At 62.5% G+C, this 15,258-nt stretch overlaps 1 protein-coding gene across 2 annotated transcripts; it reads left to right on the top strand.

Annotated features, from left to right (window-relative positions):
• The first annotated feature begins 2,361 nt into the window (after positions 1–2,361).
• On the top strand, positions 2,362–8,562 carry CHMP6 (charged multivesicular body protein 6). Of its 2 annotated transcripts, none has more exons than XM_025047136.1 (7): positions 2,362–2,561; positions 2,687–2,774; positions 3,305–3,391; positions 4,141–4,206; positions 4,487–4,567; positions 5,523–5,607; positions 6,218–8,562. In XM_025047136.1, the coding sequence occupies exons 2-7, from the start codon at positions 2,772–2,774 to the stop codon at positions 6,271–6,273; spliced, it is 378 nt and encodes a 125-aa protein (XP_024902904.1). In that variant the 5' UTR covers positions 2,362–2,561; positions 2,687–2,771; the 3' UTR covers positions 6,274–8,562. The 2 variants fall into 2 exon arrangements, with proteins under 2 accessions (XP_024902904.1, XP_024902905.1); XM_025047137.1 differs by having other exon boundaries at positions 2,369–2,561; positions 5,523–5,577.
• The last annotated feature ends 6,696 nt before the right edge of the window (positions 8,563–15,258 follow it).

The raw sequence follows: 15,258 nt of genomic DNA, 5'->3' as shown, positions 1-15,258 counted from the left end.
GTGGTTCTTAAATTCTGGCCCCAAGGGAGCGAGTCCTGGGCCGGGCTGCCTAGCGCGCCCGCGCCTCCTGCTCTGCAGTTGCGGGGCGAAGCCGGAGTCCGCACCCACGCGTGTCGCGGGCTTGGGTGGCAGGCCGCGGGCCAGGGGCGGCGGCCGAGCAGTGGGGCCTTCTCTCTGCACCCAGAAGTTGGGATTTAAAGAAAACGGGACTAATCTGTGAAGTCGGGGGGGGGGGCGGGGGGGCGGGGTTAGAGTTCAAGCCGGGCTTGACATCCGCCTGCTTGACATCCGCCTGGGCCCGCGCTCTCATCTGCGGAGGCAGGTTCCCTGTCAAGGCGCTGATACCCAGCAGGGGTTTGGGGGGGCCGTCTGCCACCCCCAGGCTGCTATTTCCCATGATGACGATGCTCCTACTTGCAGATTCAAGTGCCTCTTCCAGGGGCGTCTGATATACAAGTTTAGTTTCTGTGTGAGGAAGTGTATGATGTATCAAGTCAAATGGTGGGTCAAAAATCATCCATTTTTGTGAGGAGAAACTTGTATCAGGAAGGACGTAGCCCAAAATGTTGAGCAGAGTTTTCTTTTTCTAAATTTTCCACAACAAAAATGTTGCTTTTGTATTAAGAAATGAGTTCAAATGACAGATGCTTTTTTACCTTGGCTTTTGAAACCAGAAATTATAAAAAGGGTCTTAAAGGAAGTTCTCCAGATGAAGCAGCAGCCATGGGCAAACTTGTCCCTGGAGGAAATTGGCCCAGCATTGGGTGCTTAATAGTAGGAAGAGGAGTGCTCGGCACCACGGGAAGTAGTGGCCAGGGCCCCCGCAGGACAGCAAGACCCCACCCAGCCCTGCCCACAGGTGTGCCTGGCCTGGGGCCTTGCTTCCAGGTGACCCACATCTCCGGCAGAGCAGGAAGCCCCAGAGGGTGTCCTTTTATCTCTCTAAGGACCCGCCTTTATCTTTCTTCAAGGACACCTTTCTACCTGCCAAGGATCCACCTTGTTGGGGCCTGAACAGGAATGGCACGGTTTGCATACAGTAGAACAGGGCATTGCCTGATGGTCCCTAGGATGAAAAGCTTGGCTGAGAAAACTCAAGGGCCAGCACACCATCCTGTGACACTCTGCTCAGACCCTTTGCTTTACAAAGGGTGCAGCCTGGCCACACAGCCAGCATGGATAATGGGCTGGGGGCGCAGGTGTGTGCCCAGCGTCCTGGGGAGGAAAGGCAGCCAGAACGGGACACATAGGCTGGCCGGGGGTCTCTGGGCTGTGGAGCTGCGGTGGTGGGTGCCTTGTATTGTAGCAAGGAGAGGACATGCCGCCGTCACTGAGCCTGACCACAGGCCATGTGGGCAGACGCTAAAGAGACCCTGTAGAGGAAGCTGTGAGATGGACCCTTCAGACAGCTCAGGGCGTCTACACTGGTGGATGGTTTTTCACCATGTTGAGTCTTAAAGACATGCACCCCCTGCCTGCCTCACTCAGTGTGGGAGACCTCAGGGTCTCCCACCCTAAAGGCCCCATCCTGCGGGGAGAACTGCTGGCCACCCGCAGGTGCTCTTCTCCAGCGGTCCCCATCCTTTGTGGCACCAGGGACCAGTGCTCCTCTGAGAACCTAAGGCCTGACGGTCTGAGGCGGAGCTGAGGCGGCGATGCCGGCGCTGGGGGGGCGGCTGCAGACACAGAGGAAGCTTCGCTGCTCGCCCGCCACTCACCTCCTGCTGGGCGGCCCGGTTCCTGACAGGCCACGGCCCAGCAACAGTCCGCGGCCCGGGGGTTGGGGACCCCAGGTCTTTGCAGCATCACCTGAAGTGCAGCCGTTGGGAAAAAAACATAAATGGCCTAAAAAAGGGAAGGGTTGATTCAAGCGTGTGGAAGACTGGGCGCTCCTCCTGGGGTAGTACGCAGGGTTCCGAGGCGCTCGGTGCGGCCACGCCAACACGTCACCTGAGTGCTGTCCTCTCAGGCGCAGTGATGAGTGACAAGAGCAGGGAAGCTGGACACAGTAAGAAAATGGCTGGAGCCCGCAGAGGAGCGAAGCCGGAGGGCAGGCCCACAGCCCCGCGGCTGCGGTGGGAGCGCCCTGACCTGACCCCAGAACACCCCCTTCCTCAGCGACAGCGTTCAGTGCCACGTGGTGCTGGCTTGGAGAGCGGGCACTGTGGACACGGGCTGGCTGGCTGGGGCTGCCCTGTGCACTGCAGGGTGCTGAACAGCATCCCTGGCCTCCACCCACTAGGTGCCAGTGGTGACAAGCCAGGAATGTCTGGACACTGCCCCACATCCCTTAGGAGGCAGACCTGACCCTGCCAGCTCTATTAGAGGGTACGCTTCCGGCAGCAGCGGTTAGGGCCACCCGGGCTGTGAGGTCCCTTCAGGGACCCGTGCAGCCTGCGAGGGTCACGTGCAGCGTCGGCTGGGTAGTAACGTGAGACCTGCCCTTGGCAGCAACTGAAGCAGCAGCGGGACAAGCTGAAGCAGTACCAGAAGAGGGTCACGCAGCAGCTGGAGCGGGAGCGCGAGATCGCCCGGCAGCTCCTGCGGGACGGCAGGAAGGAGTGAGTGCAGGGCCAGCGGGGCGCGAGGGCGGCTTCGGGCCGGGGGCGCCCAGCACGTTGGTGCGGGCCCAGGAGCGGGGGCGCAGGGTCGCCGGTCACTGCTCACCGTCCGGTTCCCTCTGCAGACGGGCCAAGCTGCTGCTCAAGAAGAAGCGGTACCGGGAGCAGCTCCTGGACAGGACGGAGAGCCAGATCAGCAGCCTGGAGGCGATGGTGGGCTGGGCGGGCCGCCGCTGCCAGGGAACCCCTTGGGGACCGGCCCGTCCCTTCCCTTTTTGGAGCTCAGCCAGGGGCTGGGGCGGGAGTCAGGCCTGCAGGTGGAGACTCTGATAGGCACCTGGCAGCCTTAAGGGGCTGGGGGCAGGTCGGCTCTTGCAGGACCGTGGTTGGGGGGCTGGGGCGTTTCTAGATGGCACAGGGAGGCCGGGATCTGCCCCAGTGACCAAGGGTGTCGGCAGGAGGCTCCTGGGGCGTCCCTGGCGTTAGGCCCCGAGCAGCGTGTCCCACCCCTGGCTAACCACAGCCGCCAATGAGCGATCGGCCGTCCTTCGGTTCCCTCCCGGCCCCGTCAGTCCGGCCGTGGCCCCAGTGGCGATGGCAACAGGAAAGGACAAGATGGGGGAGGAGGGCACAGGACCGTCTGCCCGAGGGGAGCACGTCCTCAGTGGGGTTGTCATCCTGGCCCCGCCGGGTCTGGGGATGCGGCGGCAGCGGCCTGAGCACACGCGTCTGGCCGTCCTCAGGTCCAGAGCATCGAGTTCACCCAGATTGAAATGAAGGTGATCGAAGGGCTGCGGTTCGGAAACGAGTGTTTGAACAAGATGCACCAGGTGGGTCCTCCGGGGCCGGGCCCAGGGGAGGGGCCAGTGGCGCATGGAGGCCTTGCCCCACACAGTGCCCCCAAGGTCACGCCTGCACCCCTGCCCTCGGCCAAGAGGTGTTTGTGTCAGATGGGAGGTGGGGAAGCAGCCACTGCTAGGGGAGGGCAGCAGGGGAGCGGGACAGGCTTGGATGTGGACCCGGGAACGGGGTGACAGGCACATGCCCGGGGGGGACTCCAGCCAGGGCGGGGGAGGGGTGGGGCTCCGTCGGAGGGCTTCCCGGAGGAGGTGGCTGGTGAAAGGAGACAGGCCCAGAGAGGCCGCGCCGCAGCCCCCGCCCCTCGCCCGGCTTCTGCTTTTCCGGGTGGCGAGTGTGGCAGTGTGCCTGCCAGTCAGGCGAAGGTGCAGCTTTGAACTTGCCACTGAGAAGAAATCAACTCACCCGCCCAGCGAAAACTTTTTATGCTTTTTACTTATTTTTACCTGGAACTGCTGGGGTTGGTGTGGGTGCCAGGGGGTCAGGTGAGAAGGGCCAGCGGGGGGCCGAGTGTAGCTGAGGCTTCCGGAAAGACTACTGTGCCATGGGCACCGCCCCCAGAACGGAAGTGACCAGAGACGGCGCATGTCCTGCCTGGCCTGGCTTTGTTTAAACAGGAACGGGGCGAGGCCTCGTGCCCTGACAACCCAGGTGGCCTTAATGCTGGGGGTTCTGGTGCTCGCTCCACCGACAAGACTCAGACGCTTCCCGGTCTTCTTAGGTGATGTCCATAGAGGAGGTGGAGCGGGTGCTGGACGAGACCCAGGAGGCTGTGGAGTACCAGCGGGTAGGTGTCGCCGTGTCTTTGGGGCCTGCATGTGCCACGCTAGCGAATGATGACAGCTGCCCTGGGGGTCATGCCTGCCATGCCATGCGCTGGCCACCTCGAGCCAGGGCTGTCTCTGTCCTCCACGAGGGGCTGCCTCCCCTCCCCACCGTCCCCACCGTCCCCACCGCCCCCACCCAGCCATGCACTTCAGCTCAGTTCGTCCACCGTCCCCACCGTCCCCACCGTCCCCACCGTCCCCACCTAGCCACGCACTTCAGCTCAGCTCGTTGTTTTGCAGCAAATAGATGAGCTGTTGGCAGGAAGCTTCACTCAGGAGGACGAAGATGCCATCCTAGAGGAGCTGAACGCGATCACTCAGGTATCAGGACCCGCGGGGCCGGGCCGGGCACGGAGGTGACGGGGCTGTCCGAGTGTCCTGCCCTCGATGGTCTTGGCCTCGGGTGAGCACCTGCGTCGGGCCTCACCTGAGCGCTCAGGCTGGTTTTGCTCAGTTATTCCCGGCGCAAACCGAGGCACGTTCTCTCCGTCCCCTGGCTGGCCGCAGGGGACACGGAAAGAATGGCCGAGGATCGTCCCCCAAGACTGTCACAGGTTGTTGGAGGGACCGGTAGCCAGGTGTGCCTGGACAGACTGGCCCCTTCCTCTCTCGCAGGCCGGAATGTGGTTTTTTGGTTTGGCGGGTTTTGTTTTCCGTGTTCTGGCCGGTCATTCTCTGAAATTCATTGGGCCTACGCACTAGAGTCCTATGTCGTAGGACCATCCCTAGAATCCTCTAACAGGCTGGACTGTCACGTCCAGGCCCTAAGGTCGGTGCTTGTCCCCTGACGAGGGAGCCTTCACCTCTGGACCACTGCCCCAGCATGCCATCCCGTCCCCTCCACCCCCACAGGCTGGCCGGGAGGGCAGGATCTTAGCACCGCTGCCCACGACCCAGGGGGCCCATGCGCGCCTGTCTGCTGATTTACCTCCTCGCCCAGGCCCAAGAGGCAGCGCCTCACTCCCTGGGACGGCCAGCCCCACCCCAGGCTGACCCATGTGCCACTGCCTTGGGACATTACAGCAGGGTCAGCGCTGTGGCCCCCGGCCTGCGTAGACGCCAGACCTGGGCACCCATGGCCCTGCCCGGCCCAGGCTCTGACCCGGGTCTCAGTGATGCCAGGGGCTGAGCAGGATTCACTGTGGGGCTTTGGAGCGGGAGGATCCTGTGTGTCCTAAGTCAGCCGAGGGCAGCTAGGTAAACAGCCCCTCCCCTGTCCGAGGGGACAGGTGGACCTAGCGGCTTGTGTCTCACGGCCTTTTCCCTGTTCTCGTAGGAACAAATCGAGCTCCCAGAGGTTCCTTCAGAGCCCCTGCCCGACAGGAAACCAGGTACACCCTTGCTCCGTCCTTCGGTGAACGGTGACTTCCCGCACAACTCAAAGCGCCCACTCCCCAGCCCGCTGGGCGAGGTGCTAGGCTCTGGCTCGGGCAGAGCACAGGGTGTCACCCGGGCTTGGGCCGGATGTCTGAGGGTTTGGGTCACCTTGGAGGAGCTGGACCCCATTGGGAGAGGCGTGTCCTGAATTGAGGAGTTGGGCAAAGGCCACGTTGGGTGGACGGCCTCTGTGGTCCAGCCCAGAACCAGCGTCTTCCTAAGCGTCCTGGCCCTGGGGTGACCGTCCCGTAGCATCACCTAACGCGCCTTTGGAGATTCTCCACCGGGCCCAGACACGTCTGTTACAGTTCCTCGTGGCTTCCTGCTCCCGCACTGCTCCTCGGAGCCCCCGTCCCACTGTCCGAGCCATGGGGAGAGCTGGTCCTACCCGTGGGCCCCGCCCGCTCCTAACACCTGTACCTTGTGCCTGCTCTGCTGGTGGCTTCTGTTTGTAACTTACCATCCCCAGGAGCTGTGCAAGCTCTTCCCAGAGTGCGAAGTCCTGGGACCTGGCCTCTTGCCATCTCTTGTTCTCTGGAAGTTTTTGCCTGTGGCATCTTCTCTACACAGCAAACATCTCTGTTTCCTCCACAGTGAAAGATCTTGTCCAGACCAGGCCCAAGCAGGCGGAACTGGTGGCAGCCTCCTAACTCGGCCTCGTCCCGGGGGACTGGCGGGACTCCCCGCGGCCTGGGGCCCACAGAGCCAGTGAGGCCGCCTTGACCCGGTTCCCGAAGGCAGGGCTGGTGCTGGCCGGGCAGCGGGGAGCAAGGCCCGCCATCGGGACGTCTCCGAGGAGCCTTCGTAGCTCTGCCTCTTGCTCTCGTTTCTGGATTAAATGGCGGCATTCTGATCCTCCGGCCAAACGCAGCTTCTGAGGCTGTGGCTCCCACGGGCCACGGCCGGGCCGACGCGCCTGGTGCTGGTCTCACTCCCTGGCCCTGGCCCCGCAGGCCACTCCTCTGAGAAGGCGCGTAGACCCAGCGCCCACCCTTCCCTCGCTCCCGCTGCTCCGGTGGTTGGCGGGGCTTCGGCTGAGAGCCCCCCTCCGCCCGGCCTCGCAGCACAGCCAGTCAGCCGTGGACTCGGGGCCGACCCCTCCCTGCGCTGCTTTCGGCTCAGGGCAGCGGGCCGGAGGGACACTGACGACGCCGGGCGCTCTGGCTGCCCTGTGGCCGTGGCCCTGCTAAGGAGGATGCGAGTGACAGCCAGCGCGTCCTGCCGGGCTCCCAGAGGTGCTGCCGGGACCTGCTTGTCCTCGGGACTGCCTGCGGCTGGGGCGCGGGGGCCTGCGGCAAGCCAGGACTGCCCACCCGCCCGCTCCCGGCTGTCAGCAGCCGAGCGGAGGCTGCGGGACAAGTGGCTTCCCTGGCTCATGGTTCGCTTTGGAATCAGTCTCGTGGGATTTCACTCCGCACAGGTCGGCCCTCATTAAAGTCGATCCCGCACGCTGCTGCCTCGTGGGCTGGGGTCCGTGGGGGGCACCAGGGCAGGTTAGATGTGGCTGCCCCCAGCGTCCCTTTACCCTCATAGGGCACGTGAGGCCACCTGTCTGGGCAGTGCCATGGGGCGGCTGGGGACTCGGGTACAGGTGGGGGTTCTCGATCTGCCCAGCCATGGGCAGAAGGCAGGCCATGGCTCCAGTGGGCTCTGGCGGTCACCTCTAGGTGGCTGTCTGCAGCAAGGTACAGCACGGTGCTCTGGCCCCACCTCCCTCAGAAGTGACATCGATAGCCTCTCCTTATTCTCGAGGTTCTGTGTGACTCCCGTGGCTGGTGGTCAGGCCTCAGACCCCTCTGGTGGGGGGCACTTCGGTTCCTTGGGGGCTGGTGTGGACTCCTGATGTCAAGGTGGGAAGCCAGGTGCCCCAGGGGGTGAGCAGGCAGCGGAGAGAAAGGGGCCATCGCCTGGGGGCCTCCGTGTGCGTGCGCCGTTTCTGGGCTCTTGGAAGGGAGCTGAAGCCTGGGTTTCAGGGTGGCCTTGCTGTGCGTGGAGGGGCCTGTGGCAAGTGCACTGCACGCCTCTGCCAGGAGGGGTCCCTGCTGCTGGCCTCGGGTTTTGGGGGAACCAGCGTCCGGTGTCACCAGTGCTCGGCCGGCTGCTGGGCCTCTCCTGCTTGTTTCTGGTAGCTGCTGCCATCGTGCCCAGGACACAGGGTGGCCCAGGAGCAGTTCTCACCTAGGAGGAGCCAGCCCTGCCTCTCCCACCCTGTGACCCTGACTTTCTACAGCCTGGATTCCAGACCAGGGAAGGGTACGGAGGGGACAGAGGGCCTGCTTCAGGGGAGGCGCAGGGTACGGCCACAGCTGCTCCAGACTCTCCTTCCCCCTGTCCCTGGATCTCGGACCCTCGGGCTGTCCTCACACACCTGTGCTCCCAGGCTCTGACCCCAAGGCTGGGCGCTGGGAGCACAGACCAACCTGCTCTGGGAGCCACCTGCAGCCTGCACAGCGCCAGCTCCCTCCTGACCGTGCTTGGGGCGCCCTCATCTCCTGGACCGACCCCAGAGGTGAGGGTCAGCTCGCCCTCACTGTCCAAGTCAGACCTCGGAAACCTGTCAACTTTTTCTAAGATCATTCTGAACGTCTTTTCACGTCCTTATCGGCCATTTTTCTGTCTTTGGAGAAATGTCTCTAAATCTTTTGCCTGTTTTTAAATTGGGTTAGCTGTCATTTTGCGACTGAGTCTTAAGAGCTCCTTATATGTTCTGGATAGTAGACTCTAATGAGGTGTAAGATTTGCAAAACTGTGCTCCCATTCTGTGGGCGCCCTTCACTGTGGCCGTGCCCTTCGAAGAACCAGCGTGTTTGATTTTGAAGAAGTCCAGTTTGTTTTTTCTTTCGTGGCCTGTGCTCTTGCTGTCTTATCTAAGGGACCATCACCTAATCCAGGGTCATGAAGATTTATTGCCAGGTTTTCTTTAAAAGTTTTATTCTTTTTGATGCTATTGTGAGTGGATTTTTTTCTCAGTTTCAACTTCTGGTTACTCATCGCACGTGTGTGGAAATACAGTTGATTTCTGCCCATGGAGCCCGTATCCTGCAGCCGCGACGAGCTTGCGTCAGTTCTGGTTTTTAGGGGAATCCTGAGGGTTCTCTGTTCGCAGCCCCGTGTGATGCACGAGTGCAGATAACACTCCTTCCTGTCCAACCTGGATGACGCCTTCCCTGTTGTCCCGGCCAGAACCTCCAGTACCGTGTGAATAGCAGTGGACACCTTTGCTTTGGGTGTCCTAGTCCACTCCCCTCCCCCCGAAACTACTACAAACGGGAAGAACGAAGTCCGTGCGGAGCGTGTCATGCAGAACCCCACCCTTTCCCTCCGTCCCCAGCCCCGCGCCCCGCCCCGTCTCCTCGCCTATCTTTTGGGCCGAGCAGGCCGGTTGATGGGCCACCTGACGCCCGGCCTCCCGCCCTCGGGCTGCACCTGCGCGTCTCCGTGGCATTCTGGTGGGCTCGGTCGTGAAACGTGAGCTTGGCGATGGCACGAGTGCGGGTGGATTCGCTGCCAGGTGACTAATCGTTCCCAAGTGGCTCGGCGGCGGGAGGCCGCTCTCGTGACCCGATGCAGAGGAGAGAGCAGGCCGCAGAGTGCGCACGCCACGGAGCCGCAGTGGGGATGACGGCCCAGCCTCAGGCAAAGCTGCTGCGATGACGTGCTGCAGCGTGCGTGAAGTCCCAGGACCGGAACGTGGGTTCAGAGAGAACCTTGTCTGGCGGCAACGTATTTAAAAAGGTGTGGGGACTTTGCCCGCAGACTCTGCGGGCGAGCTGTGGGCAGCGGCTGCCCAACCCTCGGGCGACCGCAGACTCGCTAGAACGTCCTCCAAACTGGGTGCGGCGGGCCCCTCATGAGCATTTTTGCAACGCTGTCCCTGAATCAGCCACTCAGGTTGGAATCATGTCCAGACTCTGCTGCTTAGGGAACCAGGGAGCACCAGGGACGGGGTGGCGGGGTGGGCGAGACCCGCGCGTCGGCCACGGTGTCCGGCCTGCCGGTGGAGGTGCCATGGGTCTTGTGTGTCGGTCCCCACGAAGGGTTAAGAGCCACATTTACAGACACCGTGCCCCCAAGTGCGGTGCTGTCGCCATACCGTCATACCCTGTGCTCTTGCTAACTCTACTGGTTTCCTAGGAAACGTCTTTTCATAAATAACATAAACACCCATCCCTGAGTCTGACCAGTTCCCAGTCAGCATCCAGCCTGAGTTTAGCTGGAGAGTCAACGAAGCCGTGAGGCCACGGCGTCTGCACAGGGGGACGCGCCGCTTCCTTATTCCAAGGGCTGCGGCCGAGGAGGGCCCTGCCCACCCTCAGAAGGGCCGCCAGGGGCCCACGTGGCACGGTGGGCACCGCTTGTCTGTCGCAGCCCCGGGGCTGGCGGGAGGGAGGGGGCCACATGCTGAACTCGGGCGTGTGCAACGTCCCCCATCCCGGCTCTGCGAAGCGGGCGGAGCGGGCGGCCGCGGGGCCGTTCAGGGCCACTCACACCCTCTGAGGCCTACATGGGGCAGGAGTCCCCGTGCCGTTTGCCCTTCCCCTCACCGCCAGGCCCAGGGGCCTGGGTGACCGGCCAGGGCAGCAGAGAGCTCAGACTGCGGAACTCCAGGGGCGCAGGGTCCCCGCGAGGAGAAAATGGACGAAGGGACCTGTGCTCTGAATGAGCAGCTCAGGGCTGGACTCACCTCCAAGTGACACGTGCGCAGGATGGACCCGCAGCAGCACAAAAGGCTTGGGACCCCGAACATCAGGGACCCCGTGACGGGAGCCGTAGCCACCGCAGGCGAGCAGCCTGCGAGGTCTGAACTGACCGGGCGGTGGGCCGCCGAGACAGAAAACAGCGCTCTCCAGCGGGTCGTGCCGACCCAGAGTCTACACAGCTAACGGCCAAAATGTTGGATTTGCAACCCCAAATTCCTCGGCGTACGAAGAACCGTGAAATGTGACCATTTTATCCAGGGAAAAGCTAAGCACCAGACGCCAATTCCAGGGTGAGCCGGTGGTGGGATTACGAGACAAAAACGTGCAGGCATTCGAAACTGCGTCGCACAGGTAAAAACACGCCCGAAACGACGGAAGGACGGGCCTTCTCAGCTGCGGAGCAGAAACTATTAAAGAGCAAAGTGGACATTTTATTACGCTGAAGAGTGTAACACTAGAAACTAAAAACGGACGCGGCAGCCTCGACGGGAAACGACGGGAAGAGCCAGTGAGCTCAACGAGGCAGACGTCATCCAACCGGGGACAGAGAGATAGCGAGCTGTCAGGGAACAGAGCCTCAGGGACCTGTGGGACGATATCCGAACGCCTGACACCGCGTTACCAGCATCCCAGGAGAGGAGATTAGAGCAGCAAAGAACACTTGAAGAAATGATGGCCGGAATGTCCCAGAGTTGGTGAAAGACACCGATTTACGATTCAAGAAGCTCAAGCTCCCCAAACAGGATGAAGGCAAAGAAAATCGTGCCTAGACACATCATAATTAAGCTGCTAAGAATCAAAGGCAAAGCAAAAAGTCGTGAAAGCAGCCAGACGGAAATGAAACGCTCCGTACAGGGGAGCGATTTGAGTGACGGCAGATTTCTAATCGGAAGCCAGAGACTAGAAAACAGCTTTTCTCGAGAAATGAGTTCGCTCCTTAGGCCCTTCACTATGAGCAGCCCTCGGGCCAGGGGTTCTTCACTGGGCTTGGGCCATAGGCAGAGGCGGCAGTGACAGCAGCAGCCCAGTCTCAGGGCCGTGATCCCAGCAGCAGCCCAGTTGGGGGGGCACAGCCTGCTGGCAAGTGCAGCTGTCTGGTCCCCCACTGTTGGGGAGAGGTCCGGACCCAGCAGGGCCCTGCCCCCCCACCAAGCCTGGTGGCCTTGGGGAAGCTGTGCTGTGGGCTGGTGGTCAGACACCGCGGGCAGGGTGCCGTGCCCAGCTCCCTGGCTGCCGGCCACCACCTGGCTTACGGTCTTCCTGCCAGGGCTGCAGACAGTCTGGACTGCCACCCACAGCGTCTGCAGGCAGCAGGTCAGGGCCCTGCCCCTGCCGCATGTCCAGGAGCACCTGCCCTCTTCAGCGAGAGCGCCAGGCGAGGCGGGCCGCAGGGCCTTCTCCCAGACAGCTCACACGCGCCCCACCTCCGGGCCACAGAGCTTCGTGCTGGGGGCACGCAGGGATGTAGCGTGGCCCTTGCTGCCGCTTCTGGAACTGTCTGGGCTAGAGAAGCAGCCCAACTGGGTCCAGGGAACCCCGTCCAGCTGGGGGGCCGGGCTTTGGTCCAAAGCCTGCGCCACGAGGCGGCCAAGTGCATCTCCCAAGTTCACTTCCCTGACAGAGCCCTGAGGGGAAGGTGCTGGGTTCCAGAGCGATGCCATCGCGTGCGTGGAAAGATGCTCCGTCATGGGGGACCGGGGAAAGGCAAGCCAAAACCACGGTGATGACCCCACATGCAAGTGAGGCCACACGGCACTGGTCTTTCTCTGACTCTACTCAGCACACACTCTCCGGGTCCGTCCGTGTCGTCGAGAAGGGCGAGATTGCATTCTTCATGGCCGAGTAACAGTCCGTCGTGTATACGTACTGTCTCTTCCTCATCCAGCCATCTACCGATGGGAACTTAGGTTGTGTTGTGAATAACGCTGCACTTAACTCGTAGGTACAGAGGACAAACTGATGGTCACCGGGTGGGAGCGGGGTCAGGAGGGGGGTGAAGAAGGGAAGCGATGAAGACGTGCAAATCGCCAGTTACGAAAACCCGAAAACCGCCACGGGGATGTAAAGTGCCCCATGGGAAACGCAGTCGGCAACTGTAATTACCTAGGGCGCCAAGTGGGTGCCGGACTCACCGGGGGCCACCTCGCGAGGGATGCACACGTCGGACCACTGCGTTGCACACCGGAAACGAATGCGATACTGTGTCAACCGCAACTGAAAAATTGATGAAACCTCAATATGCCACTTCACACCACTAAGAAGCCTCCAGTAAAGAAAAGTAAAATACAGAAAATAACCGTGGGTGGGGTGTGCAGACGTCCACGTGCGCTGCCGGGGGCGTGAACCGCCGTGGAGGGGCCTCGGAAAGCTAACCGCAAAACTGCCACGGGACCCGGCAGTTCACTCCCAGGCAGGGCCCACGGGAACCGAAAGTGGGTGCTGGGACAGAGCCGGGGCGCGAACATTCACGGCTGTGTTCACGGCCACCGAAGGGGGGGAGCGACCCCGTGTCCATCGCCGAGTGGACAAACGGAGCAGCACCCGGCCGCAAAGGGAGCGTGGACGAACCCCGGTGTGACGCCGAGTGAAGGCAGGCACGAGAGGCCACACGTCCGCCGCGTGACCGCGCTTCTGCGGAGGGCCAGGACGCGCACCCCCGAAGAGGCGGGAGGCAGACGGGGGGCTGGCGATGGCGACGGGTTCCGGAAACGTGTGGGACTGGAAGGCGCGGTGCTCGCACAGCATTTGAACGCACTGAATGCCGCTAAAGTGGGCTGAGTTGTACACTTTAAAAAGGTTAATTTCATGTTATGTGAATTTTATCTCGATTTTTGAAAAGATGTCTTAGGGCCCTTTGAAAGCACACATCACAGCAACAGCAGAGCCTGGCAGAGCCCGAGTTGCCAGGGGAGATGGCATGTCCCTGCTCACGCTCCCTCTGCAGGCCCGGCGGCGTCTGCACAGTGCCGAGGGCAGGCCTCTGTCACAGGTGTCACCTCTTCCCCGTCGTTGGGCCTGGTACAAGGGACAGGCGCACAGGGTCTGTGGCCTTCCCTGGGTCTCCTTGTCCCAGGAGAGTTCTGGCCCCACAGCCCCATCCCCCCTCGCAACCCCCCCAACTGCCCACTCGCGATGAAGCACCGGACCCCCAGCGCTGCCTGCGGCTGCCCCATCCCTGTCACCATCCGCCACTCCTGCAGTCCGTCCACGCTGGTGGAACTCTGTCCCGCACACAGCCCCTCCGTGCCTCCCACGCGTCCGCCTCGCCTCCCTGGGCTGTCCACCAGGTGGCAGTGATGGCTCCCGCTCGCAGCCCCAGCTCGCCCACCCAGCCAGCCCCACCCCGCTCTGCAGACCAGGGGCTGAGACGCCGACCCTTCCCCCACAGGACGAAGCCTGTCACAAACCCGATGCGTCTGCATCCACCGCCCTCTCTACCTCACTCACGAGGTCGGCTCCAGCCCCCCAGGAAGACGAGGGTGGGGCTCTGCCCCTGCGGTGTGCCCACTCCCTGCCCGGGCTCACCCTGGCACCTGCAAATCGCCAGCTCGAGGCGTCCAGCAGGGAGCCACCGGAGTTTTCCCAGGGGGGACTCTGTGAGCCAAAGAATGCAGGAGGATCACAGCGGGCGCCAGCCCGGGGCTCTGCGGCCAGGCCTGCCGCTTCCCGGAGGGCCACGGAGAAAGTCTCCAGACCCGGGGAGGACTAGCCGCGGACGGCAGGGGCCGCGCTTCTGCCGCGGCAGGACACACTCTGCGAGGCCGCGTGGGACGTCGCCCGGATCTGCTCAGAGGACTCGTCTGTCCCTGTGGATGGAATCTTCATTTGGATAGCCAGGGAACAGCTAAAGTTTTCCATGACTCTCTACAAAGATGGCCGTTTCTTCCAAGTTTGAGAAGAAAAAGGGCCCGATGGGGCAAATGGTATTTTCAAGCTTGACACTGAAGTCATTTTTCTCGAATCACGCTGCTCTCTGACCAGGCCTGCGGGGGGGACAGGCCGCGCGTCGCCAGAGCCGGAGCCAGACGTTCGCGCAGTTGCCGGCTCTCACCAGAAACGGAGCCCCGCCCGCTGGGCCCGCAGGTCCCCACCCGGCAGGCCCAGCCTCTCCCTGGGCCACTCGCCGCCTCCTGGGGCCTTGCCCTGCCCCCACCTCACCGTCGGGTGGGTCCAGGGCCCATGGCTCTCCACAGCCCCTCTGCTTCCCTGGGTCCCAGCCATGTGCCCCAGGAGCTCACGGTCAGATGCCCTCCATCCCACAGCTGCCCTCCCCGCCCGGCCCCTTGTCTGCTTTCCCCTTCCCCCTGCCCGGTTTCACCACAGTCCTCCCAGCACATTCTGGGGCGAGCTGCAGAGCGGAGGAGGGCAGCTCCGTGCTACTCAAAGGCGACAGGACCTTGCCTTCCTTGAGCGCCCACCACCTACTCGGTCCGGTGCCAGCACAGCAGGATGCGTCCTCGGTTCCCAAACGCACTGGGAGTGGGGACACCCGAGTCCTGGGCTGAGCAGAGATGGGGAGAAGCCAGCACACTGCGGGCCACCTGGTGCCGCCTCCCCGGGTGGGAACTGCGGTCTGGGCCCTGTCCCGCCTCCAGGGGACACGCCCGGGCCAGGAGGGCACTCGCTGCTTTGGGACCCGCCCGAGACTGGCCCGCAACAGGGCGGGCGGCCCCAGACGCTGGGCACCATGGGGTACCCGAGGCCCCCACACCACTTCTCCTCGTCCCACAGGCAAGGCGGGCCACAGACACAGCCCGAGCTGCCCTCGCCGTCCCCGCTTTGGGGGTACGAGGTCCCAAGTCAGGGTTCAGGATCTGCAGCAAGAAAACGTCGGATTTCAGGGCTGAAGACAATATTTTAAAATCTAGCTTTAAATAAACATGGAATTAAAAAAAGAGAAGGAGAGGAGAGAGAACAGAGCCTCCAGCAGCTGAA

Source organism: Pteropus alecto, unplaced genomic scaffold, assembly GCF_000325575.1.
Source record: "Pteropus alecto unplaced genomic scaffold, ASM32557v1 scaffold134, whole genome shotgun sequence".
NCBI classification, from domain to species: domain Eukaryota; kingdom Metazoa; phylum Chordata; class Mammalia; order Chiroptera; family Pteropodidae; genus Pteropus; species Pteropus alecto.
Note: the sequence above shows the minus strand (reverse complement) of the source record. Positions and strands in the feature narration are given on the sequence as shown.

Bases quoted from the DNA above. Each gene is read 5' to 3' on its own strand.
- CHMP6 (XM_025047136.1), top strand. The intron at 3,392-4,140 runs GTGGGTCCTCCG...CGGTCTTCTTAG, and splicing joins GTTTGAACAAGATGCACCAG to GTGATGTCCATAGAGGAGGT. The intron at 4,207-4,486 runs GTAGGTGTCGCC...GTTGTTTTGCAG, and splicing joins AGGCTGTGGAGTACCAGCGG to CAAATAGATGAGCTGTTGGC.